At 48.0% G+C, this 16,111-nt stretch overlaps 1 protein-coding gene across 1 annotated transcript in view; it reads left to right on the top strand.

Moving 5' to 3' along the window:
- The first annotated feature begins 2,824 nt into the window (after nucleotides 1-2,824).
- MMP17 (matrix metallopeptidase 17) overlaps nucleotides 2,825-16,111 on the top strand; it is a 150,421-nt gene continuing 137,134 nt past the window's right edge. The window contains exon 1 of the mRNA XM_083590239.1: nucleotides 2,825-3,829. Within this exon, the coding sequence (XP_083446365.1) occupies nucleotides 3,698-3,829 (132 nt within the window). The 5' untranslated portion in view covers nucleotides 2,825-3,697. The remainder of the gene's footprint in view (nucleotides 3,830-16,111) is intronic.

Here is a 16,111-nt window from a genome sequence, read left to right as displayed (position 1 = left end):
CAACTTAAACACGGTGTTCTAGTTCAACCCAGCCTATGTGACTGCAGCCATCAGGTCACAACCCAAAATTGCATACATGTGGTCCCCAAGTACTGAACAGACTGAAACCTGCTTAGCTCTGAGCCGGGTGATAGTCTCATGTGCCTTTAGATCATTGATGCCCAAAATTAGCCCCCCAGCTGTTGGGACTACAACTCCCACCATCCCTAGCTAACAGGAGGACCAGTAGTCAGGGATGGTGGGAACTGTAGTTCCAAAACAGCTGGAGGGTCAAGTTTGACCATCACTGCTTTAGATCAATTGGGGGGGGGGTGAATCTATACTTTGAAATGAAAAAAGTTCTTAACCCGAGGTACCACTGTACTGCAATGTGTTATATGTGGGGCTGCCTCTGAAGACAGTTTGGAAGCTTCAACTGGTGCAGAATTCAGTGGCCAGGGCAAGGAACTTTTGGCCAAACTGCAGGAACTGCCAATTAGTTTCTGGGCCCAATTCAAAGTGCTAGCATTGCCCTATAAAGCCTTAAAAGGCTCCAGACTGCAAAACTTCAAGGACTGTCTCACCCGAACCCTGCAATAGCCGTCTGAAACCCTTTTTCATGTGCCTTCTCCATGAGAAGCATGAAGAGCGTCAACACGAGAACAGGCCTTTTCTGTAGTGGCCCCCTGTTTGTGGAATGCTCTCTCCAGAGAGGCTTGCCTGGCACCTTCATCTTTAGGCACCAAGTGAAAACATTTCTTTTCAAACAGGCCTTTGGCTAATTAAACTGGGGTGGGGGGTGGGGGTAAATTGTTGTTTTTTTAAAAAAACACAACTGTTTTTATTGAAGGATTTTCATAGACAACAAGGGTACGTCTATCTCTGCAGGGATGTATTCTGTTCATTATTCTGTTATGTATTTTTGTAAACTGCCCCATGATCCTTGGATGAAGGGCGGTAAAGAAATTTAAAGAATGAATGGAGTTGCTTTGAGTCTAAAGTTATTGCAGTGGTACATCGGGATGCAAACGGGATCCGTTCCAGAGCCCCGTTCGCATCCCAAACGGAACGCAAGACACGACGGCATGTCTGTGCGTGCGCGGGTCACGTTTTGACGCTTCCGTGCATGCACATGACGTCATTTTGAGCATCTGTGCATGTGCGAGCGGCGAATCCCGGAAGTAACACGCTCAGTTACTTCCGGGTTGCCGCGGAGCGCAACTCGAGCGCGCTCGACCCGAAGCACATTTAACTCGAAGTATGACTGTATATCATTACTTAGGAATGTTCTGCAATGTTACTAATCTTATATATACCATGCTTAACATTTTTGTGTGTGTTGTTTATTTCACTCTGCTCGTTTCCCAGTCTATCAAATGTGTATTCTTTATTTTAGGGGTCTGTGAGCCAAACTGAAACACTTGAAATACAAAACTAATGAGATCCCTGCTGGATTAGACCAAATGTGATCCAGCATCTTGATTTTCACAGTGGCCAATCAGATGCCCACAAGTAGGGCATGCAGGTAATAACTCCCCTCCCCCCTGCAATGTGTTGCCATCTGACAAATGTTAGTTAGTGGCTTATAGTGTGTGTCAACTCAATGGAGCTTACTCTTAAGTAAGTGGTGTTATGATGGCAGCCTTCTTGCTTCTGAGCATAGAGGATCCACACAACCAATAACAAATGAAATACTAAATTGACTGAACCCTTAATCTACCAGGTTCCACTCCAGGACATGCAAACATAGACATAGACCCCTTGGCCAATCAAAATTTCCTCTCTGGATATTTTTTAAACCCATACTGGCAACCCTTGCAAAGTTAAATGGTACTTAGAATACCTAAGCATAGAACTGCATATCTCCCTTCGCTGAAAACCTCATTCTCACCTAGGAATATGAACCCAGTCCTATGCAGTTGGCCCTGTAGTAAGTTTAATGAGGGTGGCATCTTATCCTCACAACAGGTAGTGAGGTAGGTTAGGCTGAGAGATGATGAGTACTTTCCCAAGGTTACCCAGGGAGCTTCAAGGCTGGTATCTTAAGTCCTAGTCTAACACTCTGACCATTTTACCACACTGGCTCTATATATGTTTGCAATCTCACCCAAGGAACAAAGATGTTCTTAGCACTCAAATAGGGGGACAGTAGGCTTCTATATCACACAGTTTGAGAAGGTGCAGTACAAGCCTTAAAATAAGGCTCAACAAATCATTCTGGGAGTGAGAGTAAGGGATTTACACTAACACGTCCCTGTTTTCAACACGGAAAGTGTGAAGAATACAGGAACCTGAACCAAATCCGCGCGCGCGCGCGCACACACACACACAAATGGACATGAAATACGCTGAGGACGGGCAAATTCTTCTCACAGCGTGGCTTCCTTTTAAGCAAATATAGGTGCGATGGCGCTGTGAGTATCGCACCTTTGGGTTAAATGCTAACCCCCAGGCGCTTGGAGATGTTTGATAAGAAAAATGGAGGGCAGCGGAGGAAGGGAGGGGGACTCATGGCACAGCCAGGGATTGGCCCAAGGACTGATCCTGGCACCTCGACGGCCTAAACCAGCCGCGTTGGGAAGCAGTCCAAGGTGCCCGAAGCCTCGCTGGCGGAAACTGCAGCAGCGGCCCCAATGCTCTCCCAGAAGAGACGCGCGCGCCGCCTGATCCCGCGCGCCCCTTTCTTCGGAGGTCGACCGTCCCCCTTAATTCCATGGAGCTCTCCAAAAAAGTGCGCGTCGGATCGCAGCCCCGCGAGCCCCTGGAGGCGGAGAGCGAACCTCCGTGAGAACGGGCGTGGGGGTGGGTGCCTTATGCCCAAGGAAACGTGAATTCGGGTCGTAGCCAATGGCTGCTTCTGGAAGAGGAGGCGCTGGTGGCGGCGGCGGCAGCAGCACACCACCGCCTCGGTTTCTCGCTGCCCACCGAGGGAGCGTTTTCCCGAGACTGAGCCGGCCCCTCCTCTTTCCCCTTAGCGCCGCCCTCCTTCGCCTCTCGCCGCCTCCTCAGCCGAAGGACTTCCCCGGCTGGAGCTGTGCCGCCTTCAGAGACGAGCGAGAGCGGAGCGGCGGCGGTTCCTCGACGTGGTTTGCTCGCCGGTGTTCGCGCTGCTTGGAGTGGCTGGCGCGTAGCGCAATCCGGAGCTGGATTTTATTCTATTACCCTTTTTAGAAGAGAAGAGGGAAGGGGCGGGCGCGGTGAAAGGGACCCACTGCCAACAGGTTTTCTCTGTTTTCTTGCGGTCCGAGAAGCGAGGGCTCCGTCGCTTTGGCGTGCATCTCCCGCTCGCTTCCCCGAAGGCGCGCGGCTGCGCTGCGAAGGGAGCCCGGCGCGCGTAAAAAAGTTGGAGCGTTTGGCTGCCTTTTTCTTTTACACCTTCGGATCTGTCCTTTATTTTCATTTTCAAATCCTTCCCCTCTCGCCTTCGACTCCCTGCACTCTCCCGCCAGGAACGCGAGCCAGAGAGCAAGGACGTACGATGTCCTCCCCACTGCTTGCCTCTTGACGCCCGAGGTGGCGGGCCGGCGGCGGCGTGGCCAACAGCAGCTCCCGCAGCAGCAGCGGCGGCGGCGGCGGCGCTACCCGGAGGCCGCGGAGCTCGGATGTCGCCGCCCGCCTCTCTCCCGCTTCGGCTCGGCTGTGGTGGACGCCCTCTGCCCCCTTCCTTTGAGGAGCCTCGGCAGCTGCAGGAGGCGGCGGTGGCCTAAGCGCAGGAGGGATGCTGTGGAGCGGGCCCCCCCGGCAGAGTGCTTTCCCGCAGGAGATGTTTCTGATGCTCGCCTTCTGCCTGGCTTCGCGGCGGACCCTGGCAGCGCCCACTCCGACCGCTGAGGACATCACGCTGGGAGTTGTGAGTTGGCACTTGCCGGGCTCTTCGTGGGGTTTTCTGCCCGGGGAGGGAGAGGAAGGGGGGCCATCGGAAGAAAATAGCGCGAGAGAGTCGTACGCCAAGCAGCTGAAAAGGGCTGTCAATGGCTACAAGGATGAAGTTGGCGGCTGTTTTTTGGGGGGGGGGTGTATTCTCTTTATTTAATCTCCCACGCCATTCTGATCATCACGGGAAGCCAAAGATCCCCCCGCCTCACCCGCGAACCCCATTCCCAGCGCCGCTTGTGTTGGGCGTGTGCGGAGCTTGCTGGGCGCTCTGGGGTATCTGTGGGCGCACAATCAAACAAGGGCTCCTCCTATTTCCTGGGGGGCGTGCGCGGGTTTTTGTGGTTTTGTGTGTGTGTGTTTAAGGTGCCGCGGGATGGAGCTGGTCACCAGCTGTAAAAAGAGGGGGAGAGGTGGCGTGAGCAGGGGGACAGGTTGTCGCTTGCCAGCGCGGCGCGGGTTACTCGAGAGGAGACGACGCAGCTCTCCAAGGAGCGTTCTCCTTTTGTGTGTGCGTGTGTACTCGCGCGTGTTTGTTTTGGATTGCAGCCATCCTCTGGGCTGATTCCTCGGAAGTAAGTCTCAGTGTTCCTTCAACGGGGACTTTACTCCCGGGAAAGGGCGCAGGGATCTGCCGCTTTTGCAGCGCAGTCCCTTGTCGGAAGTAAGTCACGCTGTTTTTAGAGGAAGGATGGGGGCTCACCGCTAATAAATGTGGGTGTACGGTTGCGGTCTGAGTCAGCCGCTTGGTGGTGGCGGCGGCGTCCAGAAAGTGGGAAAACACTGCAGTTGCTAGTGGTGCCCACCAGTTTCCCCAGGCTTTTAAATCCCTTGCCTTGTGGGGTGCAGGTGGCGCGTGTTTAGGAAAGCAGTGGTCTTGCTGCCACTTCTAGTCTTTTGCTGATTTAGTAACCTGTTGGTCCGCTGTGAAAAGGCAAAGAGGAAATATCTCTGTCTGTGGTTAATACTAATGGTTAAAAAATTAATGCCACTATTGTTGTTATTTGTCTGTGTGTGGTTCTTTCCTCCTTCACTGCACGGTAGGCGTTAGGCAAAGATGATTCTCCTTCTCGGTTTCTCAGTCAAAGACATCAAGAAGGCTCCCCCTCAACCAACTGATGCCCTGGAATCAACCCATCCTTATTTGGGCATTTGTTGTAATCTCTTCCCTAACCCAGGTCCGTATATGTGCAGCAGAAGCTATTGAGCCTGTTGGTGATGGGTGGTTATCTCCCTTGCTGGCCTAGCTCACTGGCCAACAACTGGTGGGTCGCAGCCTGATCCAGCATACAATGGGTCTCCAAATGCGTGTCTGGGTTCAAAGTGGGCCCTAGGTCTGAGAAAGTTGGAGTTACCTGGCCTAGATAGTTGCCACCTTACTGCTAGCAGCATCCTCCAGAGATGCAAAGCAGGGCTGCCCTGTACCTTAGAAAATGACCAATTTCTGTGTTTATAGGAGTTGCTCTCTTGCACTCATGGCCATTTTAGGGAACAGAACTGCAGTTTGCCACAGGCCCTGCCCGCCCCCATGGATGATGACCGTGCTCTGTAATAAACTCAGTCGTCTAGCTGTTGTTGTCTGTGAGAGCTGTTTATCCAAGTAGCTATTGAATTTCAGGGCAGTTGAGGCGGAAAATCCCAAAGTGAGAGGCAATACTGAAGTATGAGATAGTGAGCATGAAACTTTCTGAAGCCAGTTTGATTGATGTTTCAGAACTGAGCAAAAACTTTCATTCCGTCTTTATGGAAATGTCTGGCCAACTCAGAGGAACTGGATAATAATGGTCTTGGTTTGGCCAACTCTGATCTGGTGGAGAGAAGACTTGAGTTGAATATTGAGCTCTATATATCCTAAAGGGAGAAATGCAAGCCATGCAAGTCAAACACTGAGTTGAACTGAAACCTTCATGAGTGTGTGCAGGAACTAAGCCTGGTGTACAAAGATTGAATTTGCACCCATTGCTCTGACCACTTTTGCTTCTGGCCTTGCCCAACACTGACCTGGTGCTCTTAGAAGTTCACCTAGAAAAGTGTCCCTCAGGTGGAAAATGGTCCCCCATCACTGCTATAGATCTATGAAATAAATAAACTCAGGAAGTGAGTCATAAACCAAGATGCTTCTGGTTTGATAATTGCCTCTGATGGATGCACCTGGTGGCTTTAACCAAGATAAATTTGTGGGACTGGGAGAAACTCTCACTTAAGTGGGGTTAACAAATTCTGAGACAATGGGTGTAAAACCTCTTGATCACTCAGGTGGTATAGCTGTGCTCCATATCTGATTTTAATAATAATAATAATAGTAATACAAAAGCCACCAGCTAGAGTGTTTCAGGGCCTGGTTACCAGGCAACTCTCCCTATGTTCCGAACGGGTAGAAGTGTTTCTTATTTCTGCCCATATGCTCCTAGGAAGGCAACCTAGAAATCACAGTAATTAAGATATGAAAAGTTATGGGACATGATGTGGATTTGCTAGGGATCACCTGTAACTGAGACCCCATCTCCAGTATACATTTAAGCAGTATCATACTAGTTTGAGCAGTCATTGCTCCCCGCCCTCTTGCTGCCAAAGCATCCCAGGAACTCTTCTTTGGGAAGAACCCTAAGAGTTGTTAGGAGACCCCTATCATCCTCACTGAGCTACAATTTCCACGGAAGAGGGATTAGCTAATAAACCTGATCTCCCAAGTCCTAATCTGATACTCTACTTGCAACATCACATTGACTCGCTGGCTCTAAGTGTGCATGCTTTGAACCTCTGTTGGAATTCCTCCGGATTATTCTATCCCCCTCCCTCCTAGATGTGCTGGTGCCAAGATACTTCACCTGACATGATATCTGATGTACTTTTCGACAACCTTCTTATGTAACTAGCATGTTACCTAGTTAACATTTAGCTGGTGGTTTGCACTGCCGGGCAAGCTATGCTTGACCTTAAATGTGATTTAGCAACTAAACCTGTAGAGGGTTTTACAGAGGGTCCGTTCCAGGTTCAATCTTAAGTGCCTCCAGGTAGGGCTGGGGAAAACCCCTGCCTGAAACTTTGCGAAGCCTCTGCCAGTCAGTGCAGACAATATTGAGCTCAAGGGGCCAATGATCTGACTCATTATAAGGCAACTACCTCCAGTGTATGGTCTCTTCCCTCCCCCCCCCCCCAAAAAAACAAATGCAAACTTCAGAAGAGGTATTTTCCTCAGGATCGCAACAGGGAAAGAAAGGGTTAAACTCCCTCTCCATGCCTCCTCTCATCTTAATTATTAGCTGCCCCCCAGGAGATGCAATTTGCATGTAAAAACAACCAGTCTCTGCGCCATAGTTGCAAAGATGCATTTAGTGTCAAGTCTGGTTTGCCCCGCCATTTATTGCTCTGTTCCTCCAGTGCTAAGCTTTTTTTTTTATGTATCGCTTGATTGTGTCTTCAATATTGTTTTACTTTGCTGGTGGTTGTCCTGGGATTTTATTTTATTTTGTAAACTGAAAGACGGCAGGCACATGATTTTTTTTTGAAACGAAATAGATTGAATTTCATCTTCTATCAGAGACAGGGTTTAAATGGTGTGTTGTGGAGAAGAATGACTTAGACTTGCTTTCAGATTTAAAGGGCCCCTCCTATGGGCGTGCATGGGGTGTGTGCTGGGTGTGCCAGGCACTCCCCTTTTTTAAATCAAGGGAAGCAGGCAGAAATGCAGGCAGAATGAACAAGACTGGTTTTAATTTGGAATGGATCTGCAGCTTTTGTCTGGCGGTGGGGTGACTGGTTCCAGCAGCAGCAGCAGTATGGAAGGAAGGGGGACTCCCTGCTCTGCGGGCAGAAGCTGCAGATCCATCCCAGCCTTTTTCTTCTGCCTGCGCCTGTCTCTGTCTCATAGCTCTGTCTTCATCCAAGCTTTGCTCTCATCTTTTGTGGTGAGAGATCTGTGGAGGCTGCTGTTTTGGCATGCAAGCAAGAAGGAGCCAGCCCACCCATGCCCCTCCAGATATGCCCTCTGGTTTGCTTGACACTGGTCTTTTTCTCTGCATGAAAAATATCCGGTTTGGGCTTCTTGACCATTTGCATGGTCAAGAATTCCTAATGGAATGTGCTGAGTACACCAGTGGCTCTTCCAAATTGCTGAGTGGTCATCATGATTTGCTTGCAGAGAACCTATGCGGAGGTTAAACTATGCCCAGTCTTTATTGAGCTTCCGTTCTGATTTGTTGGCAGGGAGGTTATATAACAGTGCTCATTCATCCTGGTTTGCTTGTGTGGGGTTTATTGGTCTTACTGTTAATCGATCATCCCATGCTTTTCAGCATGTTCCCCCCATTACTTTCCTATCCACAAAAACAGTGGTGAATTTGTTGTGCTGGGTTGACAGAGCGCTTTAATCCACTTCAATTGTGCAAATCTATTATTCCCAGTGTTCACCCAATTCCCTCCTGCAATATACTGACTGTCTGGAAGCAACAAAAAAATTGTCCAGTAGCACCTTAGAGACCAACTAAGTTTGATCCTGGTATGAGCTTTCGTGTGCATGCACACTTCTACCAAGAACAAACTTAGTTGATCTCGAAGGTGCTACTGGACAATTTTATTATTTTATTTTTATATTTCTACTGCGTCAGACCAACACCTGAATCTGGAAGCTACTGTCTATCTTCGCCTACATTTCTGGTGTAGAGCACCTCACCTGCTTATACTGTTTGTGTGGGTTATTCTGCAAATGGGATGACACGAACAACTCCACTAGAGGTGTTGGGTTTGTTCATGGGTAGTTTTTAAAGTAAAGGGACACGGGTGGCGCTGTGGGTTAAACCACAGAGCCTAGGAGTTGCCAATCAGAAGGTCGGTGGTTCGAATCCCTGCGACGGGGTGAGCTCCCGTTGCTCGGTCCCTGCTCCTGCCAACCTAGCAGTTCGAAAGCACGTCAAAGTGAAAGTAGATAAATAGGTACCACTCTGGTGGGAAAGTAAACGGCGTTTCTGTGTGCTGCTCTAGTTCGCCAGAAGCTGTTTACTCATGCTGGCCACAAAACCCAGAAGCTGTACACTGGCTCCCTCGGCCAATAAAGTGAGATGAGCGCCGCAACCCCAGAGTCGGCCATGACTGGACCAAATGGTCAGGGGTCCCTTTACCTTTTACTTTTAGTTTTTAAAGTAGCCCTTTTCTTCTTTTTAAAGAAAGAAAGAATGAATCAATGATGTGTGTCTTTTTATATTGGGAAATCGCTGGGAGTAGATGGGTCTGGGACTCACTGAAGAATCACTCCAGAATTGTCATTTGCGTTAAGAATTCATTCAGTGATCCAACCACTCAGGCAGTTCACTGTTCTGGGAGGACTGTACCACCTTCAAATCCATGTAGAGGGGGATTCTTGTTTGGCGTCTTCCCCCATGGGAAGGCCTGCCTGCCTGACTCTTTTCCTGCAGCCATTTCCTTGACATGTAAGCTTTCCGTAATAGAAGGAAGTGCCATCAAACTCCACCTTTCACATTTTGAGGTGGTACAGTCACCTGAGAAGATGCTCAAATCGATTTTGCATCTTTGTAGGAGCCCCAAAAGACCTAATGAAATTGAAGCACTTCTTGGGGCAGGAACTGTTACCATAGCTTGCTGTGTTGTTTTATCATATCTGCAAAGGGAGTAGAGCTCAGCCAGTTGGCCCTGCAGTTGCGAGCGTTGGACTAGGAATAAGGCAACCTGACTTTGAATCCTTGCTCAGCCATGAAACTCACACTAGCCTGATTTGCACGTAGTGCTGAATCCTGGTTAATGCTCACCATGGTTAATAGACCATGGTTAAAGCAGAGGCATATCTGACAGACAATCCTTTAAACCTTGGTTTATCACCTCACAGAACATGCCTTAGCCGTAGTTAAGAAGTTGGTCTGGATTTGCACATAATGCTAAGCAATGGTTAATATTAACCTTGCACGCAGAAGGTCCCACATTCTCTGGGTAGGGTTGGGAGAGACCTCTGTTTGAAATCCTGGAAAGACACTGTCAGTCAGTACAGGCAATAATAAGCTCGATGAGCCAGTGGTCTGACTCTGTCTAAGGCAGTTTCCTGTGTTCCTGAGAGAGAGGGAGATATCTTTAAAATGGGTGGGAATCAATAGATGTAATAGGTAAGCCCTCTGGAAATGCTGTTTCCTGTCTAATTAGATCATTAAGCTAACATCTCTATCATCACAGTGGCTGCCTTGGCGTTCAGAGAGACACTCTCAAAACCATGCAGAAAGTCAACCAGCCGCTTCTTCCTCTTAAAACTCAGTAGGGAATACAGTGTTCAGTTTGTGAGCCCCTGGGAACGGCTGTGCTGATTGCAGGAGAAATCCAGAGCTTCAACTGCACCTTTGACCTCGTTTTTTATTTTTATTTTATTATTTTTTCAAATGTACACCTTGCTTCTTTGGTTCTGTGGGGATTCCCAAAGTGGTTTATGCTGTGAAATGAGATTAAAAGGCCACTATGAAATATGGTTGCAAATCAAGTAAAAGGGGAACTGGATAAATATAATGTCTTTCAGTGGGCTGCAAACTCTCTAGCCTAATCTAATCCAAGTATGATTTATTATTATTAAATAGTTTCATATGGAGGGATAGTTTTCTGACTTTCTCCCCCAACAGGGTGGGTTTAACTGTCTTCCCTTGGGAGGGTGTTTGGTTGAATGGGATGTCACATGCCACAAAAAAACCCCAGGATGTATAAAGGTATATGCAATTTTGCATCGAGTAGAGAGTCTTTTCTTCCCCCTCTTTCGTGATATTAGAACTTGCGGGCATCCAGTGAATGCTGGAAGATTCAAGACAGACCAAAAAAGGACTTTTCACAGAGTGCCTAGTTAAATTGTAGAATTTGCTCCCCACAAGAGGTAGTGATGGCCACAAACATGGAGGGCTGTAAACAAAGATTAGGCAAATTCATGGGAAATAAGATTTTTGATGGCTAGTGGCCATGATGGTTATGGTCACACCTCCACTCCATTGAAGGCAGTATGTCTCTGAAGAGCAGTTGCTGGGAATCACAGGTGGTTTCAGGGACTGGCTGGACACTGCAGAGTGCTGACCGGCTGCTGAAGAGTGGGCACCTGGAGAGGGGGGGGGGCGGGGAAGAAGGAATCAGTGATTTGGGGAGCTTGGAACAGCTGGGAGATCAGGCAGGAGAAGCTTCAGGATTGGAGAGTGAAGAACAGGTGCAGGAAGTGGGAGAGAGATGAAGGCTAGTGTAAAGTCAAGGACTTCCATGCCTCTTCTTCCTCCTCCTGCTGCCCACTCCTCTCTCACTCCACCGTCTCCCAGGAGGAGCAGAAGGTTACATGGAGGCAGAGTCTGTCCCTGCTTTGCCTGCAGCTCAGCTCAGCTGGGGGCGATGCACAGACTGGGGACAGGGCCTCTCTGTTGCAGCAACAGCCTCCTTAGCTGCCCACCTAGGAGTTGCTGAGAGATGTAAGACTGCTGAACATGCCTCTCCCTAACTTGTAGGCGGTGTGCTTTTGACAATGAGGACTTACCGTATTTTTTGCTCTATAAGATGCACCAGACCATAAAACACACCTAGTTTTTGGAGGAGGAAAGCAAGAAAAAAAATATTCTGAATCTCAGAAGCCGGAACAACAAGAGGGATCGCTGCGCAGCGAAAGCAGCAATCCCTCTTGCTGTTCTGGCTTCTGGGATAGCTGTGCAGCCTGCATTCGCTCCATAAGACACACACACACATTTCCCCTTACTTTTTAGGAGGGAAAAAGTGAGTCTTATAGAGCAAAAAATACGGTAATTCCTTGCTCTGGGCATTCTGTGCCTGAGGACACTGTGACAGGTGGAGAGAGTGATGCTGCTTTCAGATTCTGGTTGCCCAGGGTGAGAACAGGATTGTGGCGATCACACAGGGTCCCCGGACGTTTAACGGTCTATTGATCCCTGTGCTACCACTGTGCTTGCTTCCCCACTGCCACCAACCAGTTACTCTCTGGTAAAACACTGAGTCCAGTCAGTTGTTAAAAGTGAACCCAAAAAAGCAAGTTTATTTTACAAACGTTAACAAGTTTACGGTTTCTCAGATAATATTCCTGTCAGCATCTTAACTTTAGTTTCTTTACCGGCCTATACCTTCCTAATACCTTCTGACTGATTATCTCAACTGTGTGACTGACCCCTCTTAACAAATTCTCTCACTCTCTCACACCAGACTAGCCCAACCCACAGACTTTTCTTATCTGTCTCTTCTAACTCCAGGCTGTCTTCTCCACAACTCTAACTCTCTCTCAAAAAAACCCCTCTGTGCTTAAACCTTATACACAGTTAACTCTGCCCCCTGGGTTCCCACTGGTTAGTCATTTTACAATTAGTTAACCCTTTCCCTATGAACCCAGTACAATGTCACACACATTGGAGGGCAAATGCTACAAGGATATTGGACCAGATGGTCACTGCAGCAATTTTTGAAAAACAACATTTTTTTATCTCCCCTTTTCCTCCAAAGAGTTCAGGGCAGCCCACCAGGTTCCTCTTTCCCTTCACTCCCACTGTTTTCCTCAGCAACACTGAGGCGTTCCTCAGCAACACTGTATTTTTTGCTCTATAGGACGCACCGGACCATAGGACGCACCTTGTTTTAGAAGGGGAGAACAAGAAAAAAAAATTCTCCCCCTCTCTGCTCAGCGCCCCTTCAGAGAAGCGGCAGGAGAAGCGGAGCCCCTTCCATTTCTCCTCCCGCTTCGCTGAAGTGGCACTGCACAGCTCTCCCTCTCTGCTGAAGCCAGGAGAGTCTTGCTCTCCTGGCTTCAGCGAAAGGAACCTGAAGCCTGTGGAGCGCAGCGGGAACTCGCGCTGCACTCCGAAGGCTTCAGGCGGCTATCCCTGAAGCCTGGAGAGCGCTTCCTCGCTCTCCAGGCTTCAGCAAAAGCAACGCAAAGCCTCCGGAGCGTGGAGGGAGCGCTCCCTCTGCGCTTCGAAGGCTTCTCGTTGCTATCGCTGAAGCCAAGGAGCCTGCATTCACTCCATAGGACACACACACATTTCCCCTTAATTTTTGGAGGGGAAAAAGTGCGTCCTATAGAGCGAAAAATACGGTAGATTTGGCTGAGAAAGAGCGCTTACCCAAGGCCACTTGGGAAGCCAAATGACTAAATAAGGATGTGAACCTTCTCTTGTGTGTCTGTAGTCCACAGAAGGCCTCTAGCTCAGCAGTAGAGCATCCGCTTTGCATGCAGAAGATCCCAAGTTCAATCCCTGGCCTCTCCAGGTAGGGCCAGGAAAGAATGCTGCCTGGAATCCTGGACAGCTGCTGCCAGTCAGTGCAGACAATGCTGAGCACAGATGGACCAACGACCGGACTCTGCATAAGGCAGCTTCCTATGTTTCCGTCCACTGCACCACAGTGACTTTCAGCTGAAGCTATAAATCCATTGGGTCATCTCGACTGGGTGGGAACGAGGCTGCCGATGAGCGGGAGAACAAAGAGGTCTTTGTTTTGGCAGAGGTCTCGGCAGTGATGAGTGGAAAATACAAGACAGTTACTGAAGTGGCTTGTTTGCAGCAAGTGTGTTCGCGAATCCCTGCCTAGAGAGGCAGCGCTCTCTCTCGAAGACATCCTGTTTTGGAATCCATTCCCGCACGCAAATAAACCCCAAGGCTGCTGAAGCGTTACCCCCCACCATATTTGAAAGTCAGGAAGCATGAAACGACAGCGATAGAGAATTGTGCTAACCTTTGGAGGAATATTATGTCTCCAAGTACTTTCTGCAGTAAATACAATGTGAATAGAGCTCTTGCACTTTAGAATGATGGCTCTCACACCCCCTCCTCTCCACTGAAAATTGCAGCTAAGATGCCATTCTGCATGATTAGAAGAAAAAGAGCAAGAGAATCGAAGCTTGCAGGAGAGTTATAGACTCTTCCTGTGCCGTGACAGACTGGGGTGAAGCATTCCAATGATGTTAGCTAGATTAAAACTTTGGGATCGCCTCCTTTCCCTTCCCCCTAACTGAATTTTAATTTGATGGCACAACTTCCTAATAAGCTGCCCAAAGCAACGTGAAAGCTGATGGATGGCTCGCATTGTCATTTTCCCGCTTTCCCTTCTGAATCCAGGTTGCTTTGCAGTCTGCTATATTCCTCAGTAGGCGGTCTAGCCGAGGGAGCAAAACCAAAATGGTTAGTTGGAGCCTGCCTCGAATGTGAAGAGATCGTGCTGCTGCTCAGCACCCATCCCTCCCTCTCCTCTTCTCTTCTTCTGAATTCAGGTGGTTCAGCTCAACGAGGGCCAGATGAATGGCTTTTAGCTCATGGTGATTGGTGCCTATTGAGGCTGGTTGGGTGGGAGCCAGGGAGACCAACTGTAGAGGGAGCCAGAGGCAAAGGCAGACAGAGCCAGCTGATCAACCTAGCAAATCAGCCTTTATTGCTTTTAGCTATTTGAGGTTCAGAGGTGGCATTCTGGAGGGCAACCATTTGGAAAAGGTTGGGGTTTTTAGCCATCACACTTTGCTTGTGGGTGTTCCAGAAAACGTCTGCATGATGCTCGATTATGTGGACCATAGGCTCCTCCAGGTGGATTGTTTATCGAGCATCCATCCTGATTTGCTTCCATGACGGAGGTTAGACCATGTCCAGTCTTTGACGAGCATTTGTTCACAGGGAGCTCATATATGACCATGGACACCCATTCTGATTTGCTGGTGGTCCAGAGTGCTTTAATCCATTTCAGTTATGCAAACCAAATTTCCAGGTATGCGCCTGGATCTTTCCCACAAAATAATGACAGGCAACCCCTTTCTCTAATCCATCTGTGCACCTTTTATGTTTTCCTTGACTCTGATGAAACAAAATAAAAAGATTCAAAAGCTCATATCAATAACAAACTTAGTAGATAAATAGGTACCGCTCCGGCGGGAAGGTAAACGGCGTTTCCGTGCGCTGCTCTGGTTCGCCAGAAGCGGCTTAGTCATGCTGGCCACATGACCCGGAAGATGTATGCCGGCTTCCTCGGCCAATAAAGTGAGATGAACGCTGCAGCCCCAGAGTTGGCCACGACTGGACCTAATAGTCAGGGGTCCCTTTACCCTTTACCCTTTACCCTTTACCTTTTTAAGGTGCTACTGGAAGGAATTTTTTTATTTTGTTTCGACTACGGCAGACCAACATGGCTACCTACCTGTAACTTGACTCTGATGGTTAGGAAATAACCTCCATCTAGTATGAAGCCACTATTCCTATTCCTAGAAGCTGCAGGACAGAAGGGGCTTACAGGAGATGAAAACTGACGCATCAATGTGTCTGTTTTGTGGGCTTTCTGAAAGCATCCGACTGGTTCCAGGGGGAAAGAGGTTATTGGACTAGATGGGCCTTTAGTCTGATCTAAACAGGGCTCTTATGTTCCTAAGTCTCCAGGGCAATTTTATCTGGATGCTCATTCTTAGCAAAGTCACTTAAACTAATCTATATGGAGTCCAGAGAGAAAAATTCTGATTCCAATTTACTAAGCAAACTGAACAAAAATAGTGTATAATTTGAAGAGAAAGGGCTTTGTCTTTCTTGTACATAGCTGGGAGACATGCATGCAAACTTACAGGGGAAAACTGCCTCAGAACTGCCCCAAACCATTGGAGCACATGCCAGCTCAGCAAAGATCATCCCATCCTTCCTGGTTGCTAGGCAACCCTCCCATAGGTCCCCTTCTTGTCTACTTGACTTTATCATTAGCAGAATCCATGTTAAAGCTGCATACTGAGTGATCTCTGCTGTTAGACTACCAACACTCACAACCCTAACAGATTTTAATCAGAAGTTAGCAAAGTGAGAGGGGAGTGTGAAACTGTGAGCCAATTTGTTTAATAAGGGGGGAGGACAAGAACATATTTTCAAAAACTGGAGCGATTCTGTCTTTGTTTATTATTTGTCAAAACAATAATTAACACAATGAAGAACTAGCATATGTTTTCTTCCCAGTGTTGTGAAACTTTTTACATTCTCTTATAGTGTCTGTGTGTTTCATCCTTTAAATGTTTATTTGCTTTTATTTTCTTCATCATTCTAGCTACAAATCTTTTTCTTATTTTCTGTTTTTTTATTTATTCATAAGGAAACACTTTTTTTGTTTTTGTTTTTTTAAACAATATATTCCAAAGCGGTTTACAACAACGAATTAATGCAATCGTGGTAAAACATGTTAGTGCAATGAAACATCATCAAGACACACAGAAGGCATCAGCCATTAGGGAACAGGCTGATTTTTAAGAAATGATGGAGATACACCATAATGGAGTGTGCAGTTTACA

Source organism: Podarcis filfolensis (genome assembly GCF_964270895.1).
Source record: "Podarcis filfolensis genome assembly, chromosome: 16".
NCBI classification, from domain to species: domain Eukaryota; kingdom Metazoa; phylum Chordata; class Lepidosauria; order Squamata; family Lacertidae; genus Podarcis; species Podarcis filfolensis.
This window is presented reverse-complemented; position numbering and strand designations above follow the sequence as displayed.